The sequence below is a fragment of the Physcomitrium patens genome, chromosome 5 (genome assembly GCF_059467195.1).
Source record: "Physcomitrium patens ecotype Gransden chromosome 5, ASM5946719v1, whole genome shotgun sequence".
Lineage (NCBI taxonomy): Eukaryota > Viridiplantae > Streptophyta > Bryopsida > Funariales > Funariaceae > Physcomitrium > Physcomitrium patens.
Window position 1 is genome coordinate 654,039 of NC_143414.1, and position 21,107 is coordinate 675,145.

At 42.2% G+C, this 21,107-nt stretch overlaps 3 protein-coding genes across 11 annotated transcripts; 2 read left to right on the forward strand and 1 right to left on the reverse strand.

The window, feature by feature from the left end:
• Nucleotide 1: 1 nt before the first annotated feature.
• Nucleotides 2-3,789, reverse strand: LOC112282614 (uncharacterized). Of its 2 annotated transcripts, none has more exons than XM_024520442.3 (7): nucleotides 3,392-3,789; nucleotides 2,503-2,719; nucleotides 2,046-2,166; nucleotides 1,690-1,804; nucleotides 1,396-1,491; nucleotides 1,103-1,212; nucleotides 2-782 (listed from the first exon to the last, which is right to left on the reverse strand). In XM_024520442.3, the coding sequence occupies exons 1-7, from the start codon at nucleotides 3,443-3,445 to the stop codon at nucleotides 725-727; spliced, it is 771 nt and encodes a 256-aa protein (XP_024376210.1). In that variant the 5' UTR covers nucleotides 3,446-3,789; the 3' UTR covers nucleotides 2-724. The 2 variants fall into 2 exon arrangements, with proteins under 2 accessions (XP_024376210.1, XP_024376209.1); XM_024520441.3 differs by having other exon boundaries at nucleotides 3,257-3,789.
• Nucleotides 3,790-5,287: 1,498 nt separating this feature from the next.
• On the forward strand, nucleotides 5,288-12,212 carry LOC112282582 (uncharacterized). Of its 8 annotated transcripts, none has more exons than XM_090250200.1 (11): nucleotides 5,288-5,414; nucleotides 7,338-8,037; nucleotides 8,262-8,310; nucleotides 8,510-8,579; nucleotides 8,758-8,803; nucleotides 9,045-9,143; nucleotides 9,298-9,366; nucleotides 9,525-9,894; nucleotides 10,105-10,259; nucleotides 10,391-10,726; nucleotides 11,039-12,212. In XM_090250200.1, the coding sequence occupies exons 2-11, from the start codon at nucleotides 7,681-7,683 to the stop codon at nucleotides 11,801-11,803; spliced, it is 2,316 nt and encodes a 771-aa protein (XP_090106326.1). In that variant the 5' UTR covers nucleotides 5,288-5,414; nucleotides 7,338-7,680; the 3' UTR covers nucleotides 11,804-12,212. The 8 variants fall into 8 exon arrangements, with proteins under 8 accessions (XP_090106326.1, XP_090106323.1, XP_090106328.1 ...); XM_090250197.1 differs by having other exon boundaries at nucleotides 5,360-6,586; XM_090250202.1 differs by having other exon boundaries at nucleotides 5,360-5,520; nucleotides 10,972-12,212.
• A 3,945-nt stretch (nucleotides 12,213-16,157) lies between these two features.
• Nucleotides 16,158-20,426, forward strand: LOC112282106 (catalase isozyme 1). The gene is made up of 11 exons (XM_024519324.3): nucleotides 16,158-16,241; nucleotides 16,658-16,754; nucleotides 16,996-17,171; nucleotides 17,329-17,490; nucleotides 17,609-17,791; nucleotides 17,932-18,201; nucleotides 18,337-18,600; nucleotides 18,700-18,789; nucleotides 19,521-19,588; nucleotides 19,777-19,870; nucleotides 20,040-20,426. The coding sequence occupies exons 1-11, from the start codon at nucleotides 16,227-16,229 to the stop codon at nucleotides 20,097-20,099; spliced, it is 1,479 nt and encodes a 492-aa protein (XP_024375092.1). The 5' UTR covers nucleotides 16,158-16,226; the 3' UTR covers nucleotides 20,100-20,426.
• The last annotated feature ends 681 nt before the right edge of the window (nucleotides 20,427-21,107 follow it).

The window sequence follows — 21,107 nt, forward strand, 5'->3', positions numbered from 1 at the left end:
ATAAGTGCAACTGAAGTCTCGACTTTTTATTTAACATCCTGATGAGAATGTGATGACCATGCTCGATTGTCCTCCCCAAGAACATGCTCAAGATGTCGCAGCGATCATAAGAAGCTTTTGCCTTAGTGAAAAAGTCTGCGAACAATCTTCAATCCCATATTGAAATACGCTTCCAATGGAATCTTTTGTTGCAGCTGGGCAAGTTTGATTTCTAGCAAAGAACCATAAAACTCATAAGGATCTTCACCTAGACTACTTGGAACGCGCTGAGTGAAGGTGTGCTTAATAAACACAGATCGTCTGGGGACATCCTCACACATAGACATCAGTGCAACCATCCTCCACAAAACGAATCCTTCTTCCTTCCTTTTCCATCATGCATCATCATTAGGAGCGTCATGAACCTTGTTCTGCCGCATATAACACGCTTTGCATATCTGGGGATAAATTAAAATAGGGTAGGCTGGAAGTTAACACACCAAGTTACAATGCTTGGATGGCAATGAGTTCGCATTAGCTTCCGAATATTATTGCATCTGATTATGCACCCTCGAAAGATTATACGTTTTTTTTCTGATGGACCAGACAATATTCTTGTGGTAGCAAACTTAGACTCATTCTCGCACTTTTCAATTTGCTTTCCTTTTACTGAGACTTATTCATCTCGATGCCATTCAATCATCCGTGGTAAATACGTTGGACAACATGCAGAACTAGATGCCTCTCAAGACCACCAGAAGCTTGCAGACAGGCTGTTGCTCTCCGCCCTCACGTAATGCCACCTGGAAAACAAAAGAAAATCGCATTCCGGGAATTCCCAGAGCTTCAGAGCAGTTGATATCCCTGTTCAAGTATTAATGGACCCTGCTTCACTCCGTCATTCACTTCCTATATTGTAACTGTTTGATATACTAATTATGGCACTGCCAACTGAACGGTGACAAGAACATGCTGATACAGAATTCTGTAGTCTCAATTACCAAGTTGTGTTTTATGGGTAGATCGAAATCAAACAGGTCGGAAACTCAACACAAGCGTAGCACCAATGCTGGGAGTCATCCTTTGACTAGACTCACTGATACAAGAGCAACAGGTAGCTTACCACTTCAAGGGAATGTAAAGGATCTCGCCGGCACGTAACTTACACTCCCAAAACTCAGCTTTCTGAAATTCTGGCCATGTCTGATATGTGTGGGTATCCTCCGGATTAACCTATCAGAAACAAGATGTGGTAGCAAACTCAGTCACAATAAGAGGTCAAACCAATCACTGGAGCTATGAAAGCGTACAAATACATGCAATCACAAGTATCCTCGCTACCAGGTGGTGAATACAAAGCTGCAGCTTGACGAAGACCAGTCAAATATGATTCAGCGACCGAGTTTCGATCTGCACCTGTGAAGTATTGCGGAGGAACATATTTGATGTGAAAGGGTATAATCTGGAGCTCTCTTTAGGAGCATAAAGGCGAATGTACTTTGTTCCAAAGACCTGTAGAGCGTTCACACACAGTTGTGGAGAATCCCCAACAAAGTCAACACTACTATGACGGGCAGATTACCTTCCATCCAACCCCTTGTCAAGTGCCTATCCAGGGGACTTCACTCAATCTATACAATACCATAGGAGCGTGAGCACTCCGACGTACCAGTGAAGTATGATACGAAGGAAATATGGACAGAAAATTACTTGAGCCAGAATGTTATGGTATGGATCATAATGAAGTGGTGAAACAGTCCCCGCAGGACCCAACCACAGGTTTCTTTGATCAACTCCCCGCTGGACTTTTACATACTCTGGGTCCCTACCATCCAAGCAGAAAGATTATACCCTTCAATAGAGAATTTTTCAAAACATGTGGCAAAGGGAGAAGCATGAACTGTAAGTGAAGAATTCTTAAATGCAAAAGCAACAAGGGGGTGAGTGCATCAGCTTTCTGAGGATATAAAGAAGATTGTATCTTTGCTCGACTCAAGAGCATCCTATATGAAGGAAAATTGAATAAAGCTACGGATCTATCATAATCAAGGAAAGCTTACTCTTACGGTATGTCAGCTGCCACTTCAGTAAGTCCTTGATGTTGAGCCATGTACCCAATAAGTGGTGGTCGTGAGGAAGGATCTTCCCTTTTGCACATGAAAACGTCAATAAAGTCTGCTAATAACACTGCATCCACCCAAGGGATAACATCATGCCTCCACATGATAAGCATGCACTTTTTTGGTGTAGTGACGAGGTACATTATCTCTATATTTAAAGAATTGTACACAATGGTATCCTATCGCTTCACAACAGCTGCCAAAATCAGAAAGGAAGTAGGAATGTTGTTTTGCTACTAAACTTCCACAATAGCTCATACATTGAAAGAACAACAGGATAATCTCGCAAATGTGACACGAACAAAGATACATGAACGATCTGTGGAACTAAATCATCAGAGATCTTTCTTCAGACATGTGTTGTACTCCCTAGTAGTGATAATGAATGTAGTAAGAATCTTACTAGGTTGATGAGGCATAAAATACTCCTTTGAGCCAGCATGGGTGACGTCTTCTTTGTAAAGGTCCCGATAATCTCCCCACCTCCTTTCCTCCTCGTTCCAAAAACCTAGCTCAACAGGAACACTTAAATGTCCGAATTTATTCTTCAACGACTCTGGTGTCCATTTTCTCGGTGCCCATGTATCCATAGCGCCTTGTATCAACATAGGAGTCTGCGCCTGCCGTGTACCCAGCAGCCAAAGAAATTCATCATCATAGAAAAGGAACCATCAAATGAAACAATGATGGAACCCTAATTCTTAAAAGTCAGATCTAAGAGCATTCATCAAGTTCAGGCTACAGTTTCAAATCGGGATCAACTCTCGCAGAATGACCCCTGCTCTGCCACGAATCCAAATCACTCAGAAGTTCCATTCCTGATCCATGACATTTTCTGCTCCGCTTAGTGACAGACGTCATACTCTTCATCCTCTTTTAATCCAACCGATACTAAAAATTCCTAGGGCTAATATCTGAGCTTGAAAACTTTACACAAAACTCGCAATTATCCAATTTAAACCACTCTGTACCTCAAAGAAGCTCCCTCACTTTCAATCCAAAAAATGGTCACAAAATAGTGCATTATCACTACTTCAGATTCCTGCTTAGAAAACGCCGACATTACCCTACATATCAAATCTGAGCGCAAGCACAAGCTCTGTGAATAAATTCCTGGTCCACAACACAGCACCACAGGGGTACTGATAAACTCATACCGCATAGCACCCATGCATGAACGCCTCCACTGTAGGCGCCACGCACACGGGAACATCTCTCTTCAGCGATGTATCAGAATGGGCAGCTGAAACAGTTTGCATCGACCGACAACAGAGATTTTGATAGTAGCCCACCACGAGCAAAGCCTTCCTGCAGCGGCGTAGCTGCGTCGCCATCGCTCCCTGCATCGTGATCACCGTTGCCGACTGCAAATCTGGCAACTTTAACCTTACCTAATAACAAAACTAGATTCGCACCCAATGTTTTTTCGAAGAATTGAGGTGAAGACCACGAGAAAAATTCCGGATTACCCAGCTTCAGAGGAAATGTGGGTAGAGAACGGCACTTCGAGGAATTGAGCTCAACAAGCTTTTCACCGCAGGATTATTGTTCCTCAATTCTATTTTGAATACGAGAATATATGCAAATCAGTTTGAAATCATGACTCAAATTTTTGTGTGGAGTTCGAAAAGACCAAAGCTACTGAAATGACTCGAAACCAATACAACAGAAATGTTATGGTTTGAGCGGAATGCAACATATTCGTGTGATTCATAGTAAGACATTAAGTCGATTATCTCTAGTATCCAATTTAGTTTTATAAAATTTTGTGATTCATTTTGGAGATCAACGTAGAACATATAATTGGTATGTTACTATAGAACAAATATTTGTGGCTTAGTCGTATATTTTGCCTCTGAAAAAGTATCGATTACTGAACCGAATACCACCTTCTTCTTCTTCTTTCTTTTTGGTGGAAATTGATAGAGCTGAATTCTTTTATTGTTTCGTGTATATTCCAATACTTATCCTTAATTCAGGAAGCGTTTCAATTTAATTTAAAACTGAACTGTAGTTGTTTGAGGTACATTTTTTTAAACAGAAAATGATGAACTGAAGCAACTATCTTGGACCACTTTCGATATTTGTTTGCCTGTAGCATATAAGTTAGAAGTTGTAAGGTTTGGATGAGTTTTAAAAGATCCACCGTCAAGTGTAGAATACTTAAATTTTACATTACGTACACATAGATTTATGTATATATATATATATATATATATATATTACTACCACTACAGAACATACTTTACATCTATTTATGTTCAAGAGAGAAAACAAGTAAGTAACGAGTACCTGGAATCTTATTTCAAGATTTAAATTACACATCTACTCAATTACATAATAATTGGTAGTAGATTATACGATTCAATTAGTGTATTTGTTGATAGAAAAAAGCGTCATATCATGAAGGGTGAGAATGTTCTTTATTCTTTTCCTCTTCCTTTTTGGTTAACTCGAATGGTTTATTTTTACTTTAGCAGGCTTTAATTACACAATTTGTTAAACATCTGAGTTGATTCTTGTGCTTGTATATGTTCCTGACCACCCAACACATGCACACCAATAAATCGATAACATGAATTATATCAATGGATAGCAGTAAAATGGGTTGATAATATCACATCAAAGTGGTTGAATTACAGCTTGTTATTTTAGGGGAAAAAAACGAACTTCGCATCATGGGGAATACATACATACACAGAGGGAGAGAACCCACAAAATCATGCGTGCTTCTAGAAAGAGAACTATCTATCCGAGGGGGGAAGGGCAAACTCAGGTTCGGGACTCCTAACCTAGGTTGCCCTTCTTCTGAATAGAGCCGAAGCTCCACAACTGCCATCCCCCTTCACACCGCACGATATCATCCCCCCATGAAGAGCTTCCATTTTCACATTCCATCATATCACCCGAATCCAATGAATTCATCCATCCATATTCGGTAACGGATCATCCATCCAGAATGGGGTGCCGCGGAAGCGTTTGGGTGGAGACGGAATGAAGTCCACGAATGCAAAAGGGACTTGGGAATACTTTAGCGCAACGAATCTTCGGGAATCGTAAAGCGTGGGTGGGCAGAGTGGATGTAGGTAGCAGCATCACCGCACCCCCGCTGTTGGCTTTGGCTTTTGCGTCGGGTCCGGCTCAAGGTTTGTAAAGGGAGGAGGAAGATGAGAATGGCATCAGTCTCACCACCTGCTTTTACTTCCCACTGTAGGCGCCTGCTCTGCCAAAGCGTACACTGGGAGTTTGTGTGATCCATATCCATCCGTTATTATATATATATATATATTTTTTTGCCTAACTCTTCGTGCATGAGTAAGTAATTCCAATCCAAGTCAAACGGGAGGGCTCTCCTGCTTTCAAGCCTGAGTTTTCAAGTTCTGCCGGATCATTCTGTCTGGGGGCTGCCATGCCATGCAAGGTATTGACCATGAGGGTAGCATGTAGCATCCACACTTACCGCCGTGTTGTACAGAGCCGTGTCCCTGCCCTCTACCTTTCCTACAATCATCGGACGACGCTACGGGGCAGGGGGAGGGAAGAAACATCTCACATACTGGGTAGGCGCAATTCCGTGTCTAGTGATATCCTAGCGTGAGTTGATGAGAGTCATGAAGCTCTGTGCATTTCCTCCTACTATTTTACCTTCTGACTGCTGAACCCTGTCTGAAATCCTCCTGCCTCTATATCTGACCGAGGAAAGGGGGAGGCAGGGGGAGGGGGGTGAGGGATTTTCGTCGAATCTTTTAAGTTGAGAGTGGTTTGGATTTTTTTAGGGTTTGTGTGGTGGAGTTTCGTTTTGAGCCTTACACCGATAGGCGACTCTCGGTCCTCGGCTAAAGGGGCCTGTTTTGCCATATCACAACAAAAAAATTTGTTGGGTGATGCGTGGTTTTCTAGTTTCGAACTCTTTCCGGTTTTAGGGTTTTCAAGAGGACGGAACGAGGGATTGTGCTAGGCAGATTGGAGTGGCTGACACTGTCGGGTGTCAAATTGCGATTTCGGATGTATTGGGTTGGATTGATTTTGGGATTTGCCAGTCGCATGGTTATTTTCGGCGCCCACGTTAGCGTGGCTGTTTGCTAAGATTTGGTGGTTTGGGACCTAAGTTTTTGGGTCTGTGAAGAGTTTGAAGCTTCTCATGGACAGGGTTTGGTTGTTTCCTCTGGACATGAGGTGGAAAAGTTGGTATCTCGAGTACATTGAGCACGAGCTTCAAATCTTTTATGGTGATATTGGTTTGAAGTTTCGAGGCCGGAGCGGCGTCACTGTGGATCTAGGTCAGCTTGTGACTCGCATTGCGCATAGGTATGGTGTGCGGGCTACTGCCTGGGAACTAATGCATTGATGAAGTCGTTTGCGGAAATATTGGTTGCTTCTTTGGAGACTTACCACGACCGTGCTCGCGTGAAGAGCTTCCATTTTCACATTCCTGTCTCAAGGATTTTCAGCGAAATGTCTGGACGGGTGCAGTTTTCATGCTAAAAGTTCGTAATTTTTAATCCGTGTATCACTAGTCGATGAAAGTTTTGTGAGTAAATGGTCGTCATTCAGATTTTTGCCCAGTCTGATTTGTCCGACGATTCATGCGTGAATGCGATCGTTTCATGCGGAAACGAATGGAATGGATACATACGTTGTGATGTCATATGATTCCGTATTGGTGGTTGTTCTGATGATTACTTTGTTTATCCATGAAAAAAAATGTTCCGCTTACTTGGTGGGACCAGTTCCTCTACTTATTTGGAATGTCCACGTTACAGATTTTCATGAAGCCTTAAATCTTCTTTTTCATAGGTGTGTTTTAATTAGAGTACTCTAAATTGGTTTTGTTCCGGCTAACTTTTGCTATAGTAGCCATCGTGGGAAATATCTGATCATATTCTATCAGAGACGATTTGAACTAAGGAAAGAACAGAGTTGAGTGTCTAGATTTGTCTATGTGCAACCCTGCTGCTCAAGCTGGATTCGGATATGGCTCTTGTGATGATTCATTTGTTAATCGAGATTTCGGTGGCTGGAATGTTGCCCGGTTCGAAGAATGTGATTGGGAAATGGCACAGAGTCGAAACGTAGTAAAGAATTCAGTTTCTACTTCACCAATTTTTGACATTTTTTCGCCAACTAGAACGCTATGAGCTTGCTTCAATTTAGATTTGCTCTAGTTTCAAACCTTACATGTTTTTGGTCAGTAAGAGCTGACGGGTTTGAGTTTGATTTCCTTTTTGGATATTGCAGGTTGCCTCTATGTGAAATCTATAGATTGCGGATTGGGTTGACGGAGGGCATCATGTCATTTTGGTGGAATGACCATCGGTCGCCTTGGGAAGAAAAGCCTGTCTGTGGTGTGGAAAGATGGAAGAGTCTCAAGCAAGGACACAAGCCTTAGCTCTACTACCTACTCTCCCTGGACAGTGGGGCTGCCCATAGAGCACTGATCCAGTCCAAGTGTACGATAAGACTTCGACCATGCTTCTAAATTGCTGAAGTTAGGGACATTGAGGAGATGTAAGGATTGGGGGTCGTATGTCAACAGCATTAGTAATAGTGGGACAGTGTAGCGAAAAGAGGAAAGTAGGATATGGCGGACAAGGATAAGAAACTTAAGGTTATACTCAAACTACCAAACAAATCAAGCAGCAATACCAAGGGTGGGGTTTCTGATGTATCTGCATCATCTGGAGGAACTTCGCACAAGTTGCGAGTTTCCCCAGTGACGGAAACTGACACTCCGTTGAAGTCAGCTGGTCAGGTTTCGGCTTCTAGTGCCAACGATCGTGTTGGTACCCCTCCTAAGAAGCGTAAATTCAAAACTTTAGTTGAAGGAGATGCCAAAGATGATCATGGAGGGGTGTATGGTTCCCCCATTACTACTGTTGTAGGCTCCCCTGTCTTCAAAGCTCCCTTACCTCCTCTAGCCAAGAAGCCCTCTCACAAGGTATCGTTATCAGTCCGCTCCTCAGGGTCTGCTTTATGGATTTCTTTTATTCGGAAACAAGGGAACTTATTAGTCTTCGAAGGGGTGTTTGTTGTTGGAATGTATTAATGCCAATTGCAGGAACATTTACTGTCTGGAATATGTATTCAAGTAAATGTCTCGGTTCGTTTTTAAGAGAGTCGCGGTTAATGTCTCTACATCTGACTGTCTGACGCGTCTTTCAGAAAAAGGCGAAGCCAGTAAATGGCGTTGCTGAAACTCTTGCAAGGCCAGGTAAGGTTATGTCGGTGTAGTGTCAGTTGTCGTTTGGTCATTTCTTGTACGGCGTGCTTTTGTCCAGTAATTTTCTTAAATCTTATTTTGAAATCTGCCTTCCGTTGAAACCTGCTGACGCTCATGGTTCAGCTCAATCTTCTCAAATCTTCAGTTAGGAATGTATTCCGGGCCCTGATAACTTTTTGACTATTGACAGGACAAGGACAGGTTGCCACAACGGCGCCTGTTAAGAAGGTGCTTGAAGGTGTGCTAGACAAGTTGAAAAAGTGAGTGCGCTGACTATTTAAATGATCTACTTATTTCATGCTTAAATGCATAATTTATGGAAGTTTAATGCTGATTTATCATTCCGTCTGCTTATTTTATATTATGAACAGGTTCTGGAATGAGGTAGTAGTACGAGTTGTGGAGTTGATTAATTGTTCTTTTGGAATCTTTTTATAGGAAAGATACTTACGGAGTTTTTTCAGAACCAGTGGATGCCAAATTGGTATGTTAATTTCTCACTAAAAACTTCTTAATAATTAACAGGGTAATTGATCGCAGCAGATCTAAGCATTGCATTCACTCCTCTGCCGCAGCTTTTGAACATTTTTTCAAGTCTGAATTGCGATTTTTGAGTCCCAGGGATTCAAGATTGCCCCACTCGTGCCGTGTTCTCTTTAATTTGTCAAAAATTATTGAATTATTTTAGTAACCTTTTCCTTGTCCTCCATTTATTTGAATTTCAGGTTCCAGACTACTATGACGTTATCAAAGAGCCAATGGACTTTGGTACGATGTATAAGAAGATTGCGAAGGGTTCTTATTACACGAAAAGTTTATTTGAGGTAACTTATTGTTGTTACTTAAGTAATTATTTACATTAAAGATTGTAATCTGAGATTTCATGTGTGCTTCGCAAAGTGTTCTTTTCTCTATTTCTTTTCTATCTGATCATTGTGCTGGATAAGTGGTTTATGTGTCGCTCTTTGCTTTGTGCAGAAGGATATCATGCTTATTTGCAACAATGCTATGCGGTATAATGGTCCAGAAACGATCTATTACAAGCAGGTATGTCTTCCACGTCTAGATTGCACACCTAATGTCTATGTACAGGCATTAATATTCTTATTTACTTTTAGTACTGGTGTCTCTCCATCCTGATATGGTGCCCACCAATTGGATTTATATGTGACTTGACGAGGTAACTCTCATCTGTGTTTGTTCAGGCGCGCTCAATTCAGGAAGCAGCTCGAAAAGCATTGGATGTATTGCCTAGTCAATCTGGTGCTCCAGAAGCAGGAACTGCCAAGCCTGCATCACATAAAAAGCAGCCGCATCCACCAAAGAAAGGATGGAAGAACACTGCTGCTGTAAAGACTTTATTGCAGCCTGCAAATTCTGATTTTGCTTCTGGTGCTAGTCTAGCAGCTGAGGGAGATGACTTATCTCAACCGAAAAAATCTGACACCTTCGGTTCCAAAAAGGGGGCTCCATCAGATAGATCCGGTAGCGTTGCTGTAGATGAGCCAGGGTGGGGAGTTCAATCGCAGGCATCTGCCGGTCCGGAGCCAGATGCAGACGTGCTAGATGACCAAGGTAACTTCTCAAAACTCAGCCAAAAGTCCTGTCAAGTACATACGTACCCTTCAAGTATAAAGCTGCATTTCAATTCTCCGTTAATGATTCCATCTTTGAGGGTCATTTTAATCTCCTGGTGTTTAATGATTGCTAGCACACCAGTTTGTAATATTACTTTTCCTTAGTAATTGTAATTGCATCGGCTCTTTGTTTTATTTTGCGGCTCAGGGATCCAACTTAAGCCGGCTACTCTCAAGGATGGGCGAAAGCCTTTATCAACGGATGAGTATCACAGAAGTACTTACAAGCCACGGAGTCTCCCTGCTCATGGACGAGGACCACCTTTTGCTGGAGTTGGTGGAGAACTGCATCACCTTGTGCCAGTGAGTTTCACGTGCCTTCGTTCTCCCATTTCGTAAGAAATCACTTCAAACAGTTGATTGTTCTCGAGGGACTTTTGAGCGTGATATTCTATTCGCCTATCAGAGCATTGAACTCTATTTTTGCATTGCAGACAGGATATCAGTCAGAAATGGCCTATGCAAAGAGCTTGTCTCGGTTTTCAGCCAAATTAGGACCTGAGGGTTGGAAGCATGCGGCTCAAAGATTGCAGAGAGTATTAGCGCCTTCTGTTCCCTTTGGGCTAGGTTGGATTGGTGAACACGAAGCTCCTCCTGGCACCATTTTCAAGAGATATTCTTCTGGTGTGAACGTGGCCAATCCAACAAGAATCGATCAGAATATTGCTTCGACATCTTTGCGGAGACTTCCGGGAGTTTCGTCCACTTCTCATCCTCCAGTCCCCACAGCCTCTTTTGCCCCTACACCTAGCACATCTCGCTCATTGACGGTAATCCCCGTGGCTCAAACCGCAATAAATTCTTTGCTGACTGCGGTCACTAATGCCATTCTCACATCAGGAGCAGGAAGTGGAGCATTGTTTCTAGAGAAATCAACGATGGTTGGTTCTTTGTCCTATGTTTTTCAATAACGATTTCTTACACATCCACTCGGTGTACGAAACGGTGTTTCAAGATTTAGAGATATATTTTGGAATTGTTCACTTACCGTTTTATATCTTTGCTGTATCCTCAGCCTTCCGAACTTTTCGTGTACCTGGTCGATCGGTTGCTACATTCTAAGAGCCTTGTACCTGAAGCAGGAATCATCCAATGATAAAAATTCCAAGCCAGAGTATCAGGTGGAGTACGGCAGGAGTCAAAGTATGCCTGTCACTAGTGATGGACCGAGTGCATCAACAGGATGGCCCACATGTAGTTCCCAGGCTCCAGCAAATCAATCTGGCCTACCCACTTCAGGCATGTTAATGCAGACTTCATCAGATTCAGTGAACGGTTCACTGTCAGGATGGACTGGTTCAACATCGCAAGCTGCACCAACCTTTGTATATAGTACTGCAGTTCGAGCAGTCCCTACCTCGGTTAGTATGAATATTGGACAAATCGAGGCAAGTAAGGCTCAGGCGCACAATCTGGGGCTTCTGCAGGCAGATGCAATTGCAAGGGCAAAGATGCAGTCGAATGTTCACCTTACTCGAGCGCCGCGACCAACTCAGTATGTGCAACCGCCAATGTACACTAGCACTCCGCCATATGGTCTGCAATCTGGTTCTTTGGTCCGGGCTCCATATGGTACCAATCAAATGTTGTCTTCTTCTCAGCCACTCTCCACACCAACTGCCCCAAACCAGGCTTTGAAGTTGGCTTCATCACAACCTTCACCACCGCAGGTGGGTGCCATTGTTAATTATGGGCTTCCGCATGTTCGACCTGTGTTGAATCCAAATCATAGCTCAAGACCTCCAGACTTGAGTACGCAGTCTGCAGAGCCACATTCTACCCAGATTTCTGGTCAACTCAACGCGATGGGAGCCCCTCAAACGAGCCTGCCGCTGCATATGGGGTAGCTTGCTGCATTCTTGTACCATATTCTCTCAAAAGAAATTGTTCAATCCTCTGATATTTGTGTTGAGGTGGCATACAAGTCCTTGAGTATGTAATTTTGCAACCTATGGGTTGTCTGGTAGTAGATTACAAAGGATTATTGAGTTAACTCAAGTTTTAGCAACTCGACAAAGTAGATTGTGCACATCAGCCTCACCTGCGCGACTGGAATCCAGTTTGCAGTTGATAAAATGAAATATAAATTCCTCTGCTTTGCAAGACTTGCACGATCGACCTCCGAAGAGCATCTCCGCTCATTACCCAGGGCTGTATGGCTCTAGCGTGCTCCATGTTCAGATATTTCACGAGGATTCCAATTCTGAATCCTGAAACTATTCAGTAAGCAGATAACGTGTTGTAGATGTTCACTAATTGACTCGTACCTGTTGGAAATGATCAACTCATACTTTGTAGTAAGTCTGACGTGTACTTTGCAATTTCCGTACTAATGTAGTTTTTATTTTCTGTCTTTTTCTACTATAAATTTCTTAACCGGCGTGAAGCGTGAACAAACCCATTTTTCATTTTCTATTATCTGAATGACCATCGACGATCAGGATTCTCTTCCCTTTTCTTCGACATGGCAGAACTCATATTCTTTGATACGACAGAACATATGGATGGTTGTCAGGACTGGTCTTACGACTGGTAGAAAAATGATTCTCTGTCATCCTGACTTATCTCCTCTGGTAGAGAGTAGGTTCTCTCACCATCCAGTCTATGTACTTTGACTGCAGAAACTCATATTTAAGTTGTACTACTCCTGTAGCATAATCTGAAACTAAAACCCCAACAGGAATCAAGTTTTTTGTGCACACTTAAGAAAGGCAAGATAGAGTTGGTGATTGCCATTCAGAGCATGAATGCTTTGATATGATCACTCCAAAAATGATTATGCAGCGTTTCAAGGTGACACTAAAAAGAGTTGACTGTGTCTCATGCTTGATGGTAATTGCTGTGATAAGAGTGCAATGCTCACTATTTCTCTCTTTATTCTTTTATTTTTCTTTTATTTTTAAATGTATTAAGAATGTTATTTTTCAGATATTTCTTAGTGTTGAATAAATTGAAAATGTCCATCACTGGCCACAAAAGTGACCAATTTCACACAAGGATATGAAAATCTATGAATGGCCAATTGACATGGTCTTGCTATCACACAACTTGCATGAATTAGTCTGAAACCATGCCCTCAGATCATGAGATGTGGGTTGTATTTGTGAGTGACTCATGTTCATACCATGCTGCAGAAGATTTGCAACCATGATTTTCAAATGAAGATAGCAGCAATGATTTTCATTGAATGTCAAATTCCTATTCCTGGTTTACACAGTATTATAAAATGCACACACTTTTTGAATTATTTCAAAAATAATGTTGTGAATTTAATTAAAATTTTAATAATATATAATCCATAAAATTATTTTTTGAAAACAGGATGTAATTACCATAAAAAATGATTTATATATTAGTAAATTACATGTATGTGTTAAATTATATTTATTTTATTGATTTATGAAAAGGAAAAAAACTGGAATTTTATTATGTGCTGTAGTTTTATAGAAAATTGGTTTTTATTAAGGATACTTTTAATTTTTTTTTCCTCAAAAGTTATTTCGTGGCATGTTTAAAAAAACTATAATTAAAAAAAAAAAATCATATAATGTCCTTTAAATGACATCATGTTCTTTTATTATTTTTATTATTTTTCATATTTAAATAAAATATGATAAGTTTATTTATTTCAAATCTTTGAATCATCATAGAAATATGTATGTCAATTTTATTGTAATTTTGATTTATGCTATTATCATTTTTAATGATTATTACATACTTTGTATTTATAAATAACATATCTTCAACATATAACACATTTTTAACATATTATATTTTAAATCAAAATGATATAACTTCTTATTTTATTATTAATATAATCATGCGATTTTTGTATAAAACTCAGTATATATTTAAGATTATCTATCTATCTAAGAAATTATATTTTTTAAACTTTGACTTTTTTTTAAGGCTTACCACCTTGTTATTTTATGTCAAAAGCTCTTTAGAAATTTTAATCTTTCTACAAACAGCTTTCTTTGAGGTGTTTTCTGCAGTTTTAGACTTGTCATTCAAAAAATAAAGATCCCAATGTTTTACAAAAAGATTTCCTGGCCATTCTTTTGTGGGTTGGGACCTTACATAGACCTCTATAAAGTGCTCCAATAATTTTCATAGTAAAGCTTCCCACTAGAAAGTCCAACTCATTGCAATAACTCAACATGCATTTTTAAAACAATTTCAATACATTTTCTTAAATCATGTACATTGCACCATATTATAATAGAAAACTTAATTTGCAGTGCAACACATGCATCCTTCTAGTGAAAAAGACTTCTGTTTGGTCCCAAATGATCCTTAACTACCAAAAGCTAGTAAATCTTTCTCAAATTCACAGAATAACATCAAAAAGGTGGGTGTTCGAAATCCTAGCTACAAAATCATAACAATTCTTGGTTTAACCGTTCACAATATACCCCAACTTTGCATGGGATTGTCAAGAAAACAGACAACTTTATTTTATTTTATTTTATTTTTCCCCCTACTCATTAGAAAACCCAAAACTTCATAATCAATAGCTTCACAGTGACTACCAACCTGCACGGTGCAGCTTGCATACCAGTCTTCAATTTACTCTTGCCATCATTGATATGATCAGTAATAGTAATAATATTATTTTTATTAGTATTATAATTATGATTGATTAATTAATGAGGTTAAGCAGTAGGAGCAATGTCAGGTCTACGGCATCGTCATCTGGAGGAGCAACACACCATTTGTCCTACCATGATGGACAAGGATGCTCCAGTCATACCAATGGTGACAGGTACCAACAAAGCCACCCTCAGAAGATGAGGTTGGGTACCACAATTGCATTATGGTCCCCCCCCCTTCCCATTACCACAATCCCTATGGGGCTTGTCAGGCTCAGTTTCTTCTTTGTCCAATGCCTGAGATGCCCACCTTGACTGTACCTGATACATCAACAGGGCAGTAGGGGCAGACGGAAGAGGAAGCAAGAGATGAACAGCACAGCTCAGGAGATGGCGCAACATGACCTCAGCTCACCCATCACATGCCGATTCCACAAAATATCTTCATAATGGTGGCGAGATTCATGCCCGGTCCAGTGTTTTCACAAGTGCAACTTCCTTCTGCACCTGTTTTGCTCGGAACCCAATGGCCGAGTGCGCATTGCCCGCACGGAAACGGGTTGATCAGCTACTGTGGATTTTTCAGTCACGAGGGTGTGTAAGAGGACCACAGTGGTGCCGAGAAGGGCTGTCCTTGAGGGACTCCGTTGTCAGACCCTGTAACTTGTGCAGAAGGCGTCATTGGATCCCCACGCTATGCTGATGAGAAAGGCGTCGCCGTTATGTCACCGGTGGTGCCACTTCACTCTCAATCTCACCAGCCTTCCCGGCGATCTGTCTGGATTTCTCCATCTCGAACCTCTGTACTGTCATCTTCCTTCCAATGCGGATCGTGTAATCAGTACAGTGGTGTTGTGCAGTGCTCACTGATGAAATCAGCAGTGAAGCTATGCACAGGAGAGTCGTGCGTCTATCTTCGTGTTAATCCGAAGTTCGATTTACGATATCACTGACTAAACTGTGTTGAGCCGATTAAGAGCTGGGTCTTGCCTGAGCTTGTGCATGCTGCTGGACTGTCATGCCTTGAGCTCGGAACAGATGCCAGTGACAGATGCTCGATTATGACAACGTCATCTATTATCCACTCCATCTTAACCTTGCAGTACATGGTTAACTAGTGTTTCGCATTCAAGTTTTTCTCATGGATCGTGAACTCCAAAACATCACTAAATCAAACAGAGTCAAATCTACACCGTTAGTTGGTTTCCTTACTTTCTTTTGGGTGGCCAACGTATTCTCTGATACTGATCTGCCAACTCTCGTGAAACTGACGTCTTGGTAAGTTTGTTGGCGTGCAAAACTGTAGTTTAAACAAGTTAATTCTCGTAGACCTGAGGAAAAGTTAGATCTAAAGACAACAGGGACTTTGGATAAGCTAACTTTACAAATCATAAAGAAACTGATATGTTCAATAAACTACGGATATGACTGCTGAACAGCAGCCTGGTGGAAACATGGTCCAGTTGTGTGGAGTACTGTCAGTGGAGGGACACGGGGCGGTGGGAAACGGTTCCATGCAGGAAGGGCATTGGGTAGATGGACCCGGTGACAACCCGAGCGTTGGTTACTATATAGAGCGTGTGCTAACCCCGTGCAGTATCAGCCTCGTCCCTCATACCATTCCTCCAGGATACCCCGGGGCCTCATCACCAGCAGTCTCTTCAACACAGCTTCCACCATGGATCCGTACAGGGTGAACTCTCTGCTCCGAGATCGCTCCCTTGAGCTCTTTCGTTTGTTGTACATTCTAATTCTGCAGTGTGCATGCATACAACACAGTTCGACAGCGAGGAAGGCCGTTGACGGAACTTGTTAAACCTACCTGATCTTCTTCAGTCTTTTTGTTTTGCGCCGGAGGATCCTAGCTTACATTATTCGAAATTGATATGAGTCAACCGGATCGGTCGTGCAGATCTGAAGGAATTACTTACCTTCATGATCGTGCAGTATGGGTGCTTGTTCGAAGTCCAAACTATGTCAACACATGTAAATCAACACATGTAAACTCGCATCGGGCTGATTTTAGGGGACGATACGACTTTCGATCCATGCATTGTTAACTTCTGGTTGCATGCTGAAGTGGGAGATGTGATCTTGCTTTTTCTGCAGTATCGACCGTCGAGTGCTTACAACACACCGTACATGACCAACAACCAGGGTGGGCCGGTATTTAATAATACCTCGTCTATGACCATCGGCAGTCGGGGTAAGCAAACATCACCACATCGATGAGAATTTTTGTTTTGTTTTATTTTGTTTTTTTGTCTGGAGCATTCTTTTAAAAGCGATGACGCTCATAGAGCTCAAACTCTAGGTGGGGTTCAGTCCTGGTTATGGAAAGTCAAACGAAATGTGCGCTGGGTGATCGAATTAGTGGCATGAACTGCGTCTTCGAGGCAAGTGGGTGGGAATTCAGGTTGATGGTTCCCATGGTTCGACATTGGCAGGCCCCGTTCTGTTGGAGGATTATCACTTGGTGGAGAAGATCGCAAACTTCCACAGAGAGCGGATTCCAGAGCGCATTGTGCACGCTCGTGGAGCAGGTGCCAAGGGCTACTTCGAAGTCACCCATGACATCACTCACCTCACCTGTGCCGACTTCCTCAGAGGCGTCGGAGTCCAGGTGCGTTTCAAAGATTAATACTAGGCATGGACAACATCCGCCGCTACGTTACTCCCTCCTCATTATCCTTGACAAATTGATTTGCAATTCATCGAACATGTTAAGCTCTGTTCCTCAAAGTTAAGGTGGCTGTATGCGGATAATGATGTTTTTGTAGACACCTCTCATTGCGCGATTCTCGACGGTCATACACGAGAAGGGAAGCCCCGAGACTCTGCCAGACCCTCGAGGATTTGCCGTGAAGATGTACACGCGGGAAGGAAACTTCGACATGGTGGGCAATAACATGCCTGTGTTCTTCGTGCGCGACGCCATGCAGGTAATCACCACTCCTGTACCATCGTCTCTGCATTCCATTCTTTTCTCTCTGTCTAAGCTTTGAAAATGAAGTCTGAAAAACCTTGCGAAAAGTTATCTCTTTTTCTTGTTTGGTACAGTTCCCAGATGTGATTCACGCAATGAAGCCCAACCCCAAATCGAACGTGCAAGAGTGGTGGCGTATCATGGACTATTTGTCGTACATCCCCGAGAGCACCCACATGTTCTTCTGGTGGTTGGATGACTGGGGTGTCCCCACCGACTATCGCCATATGGACGGATACACCGTACACACATTCAAAGTACTTGTCCTGAACTAATGAGCATGTGCCTTCATTTTCGTAGAGACATGAACTCGATGCTTTTGCCTCTCATTGTTCTTCCTTCTTAACTTGGACGATTTGCATTCTGGTGCTCATGTATTGTTTAATGTCAATCTCAGTTGATCAACAAGGAGGGCAAGGAGACGCTCATCAAGTGGCACTGGAGGCCTACTTGCGGCTTGAAGTTCCTTCTGGAGGATGAAGCAGCGAAGGTGGTGGCGAAATGTCACAGCCACGCCACCAAGGATCTGTATGATACTATTGCCTCGGGGAGCTTTCCAGAATGGAGGCTGTATATCCAGACAATGAACCCTAGCGACGAAGACAAGTACGACTTCGACCCAATGGACACTACCTGCATCTGGCCGGAGGAGTTGTTTCCTCTGCAGGTAAGATTACATGTTTGGTGTTTGAATGTGGTGGATAGCATCCTTTGCTTGTATGAAATGCTACGATTTCTTTTGTGGTACTGATATGATGCGAAGAGGCGATGCTGATAATTTTTTCTGCAATTTTGAGTGCAGCCGGTGGGACGTATGGTGTTGAACAAGAATTTGGATAACTTCTTCAGCGAGAATGAGATGCTTGCTTTCTCTCCAGGAGTGGTGCCCCCTGGAATCACTTACAGCAACGATAAGATGTTGCAGTGCCGCATTTTTGCATACGGTGATACTCAACGCCATCGTCTCGGCCCGAACTACTTGCTTCTTCCCGCCAATGCCCCCAAGAACGCCCATCACAACAATCATCATGAAGGCTTTATGAATTTTCTTCATCGTGATGAAGAGGTGTGTGCCCATTGTTACACGAAATTGCATCTGCTGTCTTTCTCCAGTGTCATCAGTTTCTGGTGGATGCGACTCTGACATGTCTGTATCCTCTGACAGGTGAACTACTGGCCATCGCGCTTTGACTCACTTCGTATGTCGGAACGTTTCCCCATCTCCAAGGCTCACGTCAGTGGCATCAGAGAGAAGGTAAAACATTCATCTTCAACCCCCTGATTGACTCTTACCTCTAATTTTCACCCTATTCCATGCCACCATAGTCATTTCACGGCGACCCTTCGGTCCATAGCGGTACATCCGGTATTCTGAAAATCCCCACCAAAAAAAGTCCCTAGTTAAACAGGTTAACCTCGCCCAGACCAAAATCAAGTTTTCTTCACAGCTAGAACACACGAACCAAGCAGTTGATGATGATTTGAGCTGGTGCAGTTGGGATTTTTATGGAACCAGTCCATGCATCTACTGTAGAAACCCTTGTCGCTTCCTCACCAGGCCAGATTCTCCATGAAAGTTCATTGCCCTCACACATACAACTGATGAACCGATGAAGGTCACCGGGGCCTGCGCACCCGACTAGTTACTTGACTAATACACTATATAGTGATCCTTCAACTCCTAAATCTGGGATCACTCAAGTGAATTACATCTAAGTAAACAGCCGGGGCGCAGTCCTTGTCGACCTACAATTGTTCATTAAAACGTTAAGACTGCTTCAATTTGAAACGTAAGCATCCAGGTAATGCAGGTAAGTATTGTGCTTGGTTTGTTATGTTGCAGACAGGTCTATATTTAAAAGTAGAAGCGTTCTTGATTCAACTCTAGAAAACTCTTTTCTTCCTTGCAAGTGCCCCGAAGTGGATAGTAATCTCAAATATTCCAAGCTTATGGCTGAAAGCGTTACACTGATATGTGCTTTACAGACGGTTATTCCTAAGGAGAACAACTTCATCCAGCCCGGCAATCGCTACCGCACTTGGGACCACGACAGGTTTGCTAAACAACCAAGACCCTGTCAATCTTCAGAACCTAAGTTAGACTGTGAATGGTGCAGCGCATGTTGTGGATGAGTGCTGCTTGTACCTGGATTTATTTTTTTGCTCGAATGAGACTTTGTACTTCTAATGGTTTTTGTGTAATTTTTTTGTAATTTTTGTGTAATTTTGTGGAATGCAACAGGCAGGAGAGATTCATCGGCAGAATGGTTACTGCTCTGAGTGATCCAAGGTTGACGCATGAAATCCGCGCCATCTGGATCTCCTACATGTCTCAGGTACACTACTGCCTTCACTAAGCTAATTATTATGTGTGTGACAAACAAATGAAACTTGAAATGCGTTTTCGTAATCTTCATGCATGCAACGGGCTGTACAGTTGCCGTGTAATGTTCCCATGTTCTTCAAATTTTGCTTATGTAATTGGAATTGTGGTATGTGCTGCAGTGTGACAAGACTCTGGGACAGAAGCTGGCATCTCGTCTCAGCACAAGAGCAACAATGTAGAGAAGTCTCAAAGGTCTGGTCACGAAGAACCCCATCGAATGTGCTTGCCTCGAAAGTAGCTGGTTGATACACCACCGTCTACATCTTTAATGGCAGCATATTAGCTTGAAATCATGGACTGTGTAACCAGTCACTGAAGCATTGTATCTCTATGAGCATCAATCGCAGTGTTCGGGTGAATACGGTGCTTTGCAGTGAGGAATTGTCACTGACACAATTACAAGCCTTTGTGCTCGAAGTGGCACAAGAGTCTAGCACGCTGTTTTTGATATCATCCTTGGCAACTGTGCCGTAAATAAAGTTTCAAGTACTTGAGATTTTCCTAAACTGATTCTGCTGTGATGTTGGTTGCTTCCTTGAAACTCAACAAGTAATTCTCACATATAATGAGCAGTCGGCATTTAAACGCCCATCTTTACCACTCTTGCTATCATTAATTCCATCATCAAGCGCCCCTAAACCAGCCAATAATACTGGCTCTTAATGTCAAATTCAGCTACAAGGGCACTGGGTAGTTGTGCAAAAAAAGTAATTTAGTGCTTTAAACTTGAAATAGTACAGCACAGCCCCTATTTCCTACAAAGAATATTGTGCTATTCCCCTAAACATCTCCATCAAATTGACCAACTGAAAGGTTCATGTGGTGGCCCATACTCATCTCGGAAAGCCCCAGCATCAGCGTACGTGAAAGTTTTTTGTGTACTTTGTACTGAATCTCTTTTGTAACAACTAACATAATCAAGTCCTGAAGAGTGTTGCCACTCCACTTTAGAGAATCTTCAGAGCATTGTTCCGTTAGATTGAACAGTAATGTTTCTCTGCCTTCATCTAAGAAGAGAAAGTTACATTATGTGCCCGATTGGGATTGCACCTCGGCAGATCGTCACCGCCGATCTTGATCTCGGACATTCTACACTCTGTCCCCCTTCAGCAACTCGGAGCAGTACTAAGGAGTGGTGAACGATGCACAATTGCATTTGGATAAGATCATTACACTGGCATGTTGTT

What these genes read in the sequence shown, in the direction of transcription:
- LOC112282582 (XM_090250200.1), top strand. Translation starts at nt 7,681, where the DNA reads ATGGCGGACAAGGATAAGAAACTTAAGGTTATACTCAAACTACCAAAC. An exon ending in CCAAGAAGCCCTCTCACAAG is followed by an intron (nt 8,038 to 8,261) that starts GTATCGTTATCA and finishes CGCGTCTTTCAG; the next exon opens with AAAAAGGCGAAGCCAGTAAA. An exon ending in AAACGATCTATTACAAGCAG is followed by an intron (nt 9,367 to 9,524) that starts GTATGTCTTCCA and finishes GTGTTTGTTCAG; the next exon opens with GCGCGCTCAATTCAGGAAGC.
- LOC112282614 (XM_024520441.3), bottom strand. Translation starts at nt 3,445, where the DNA reads ATGCAGGGAGCGATGGCGACGCAGCTACGCCGCTGCAGGAAGGCTTTG. An exon ending in TTTTATGCCTCATCAACCTA is followed by an intron (nt 2,167 to 2,502) that starts GTAAGATTCTTA and finishes GGGTGGATGCAG; the next exon opens with TGTTATTAGCAGACTTTATT. An exon ending in GAAGTGGCAGCTGACATACC is followed by an intron (nt 1,805 to 2,045) that starts GTAAGAGTAAGC and finishes CTTGGATGGTAG; the next exon opens with GGACCCAGAGTATGTAAAAG.
- LOC112282106 (XM_024519324.3), top strand. An exon ending in TATGACCATCGGCAGTCGGG is followed by an intron (nt 16,755 to 16,995) that starts GTAAGCAAACAT and finishes CGACATTGGCAG; the next exon opens with GCCCCGTTCTGTTGGAGGAT. An exon ending in CGCACTTGGGACCACGACAG is followed by an intron (nt 19,589 to 19,776) that starts GTTTGCTAAACA and finishes GGAATGCAACAG; the next exon opens with GCAGGAGAGATTCATCGGCA.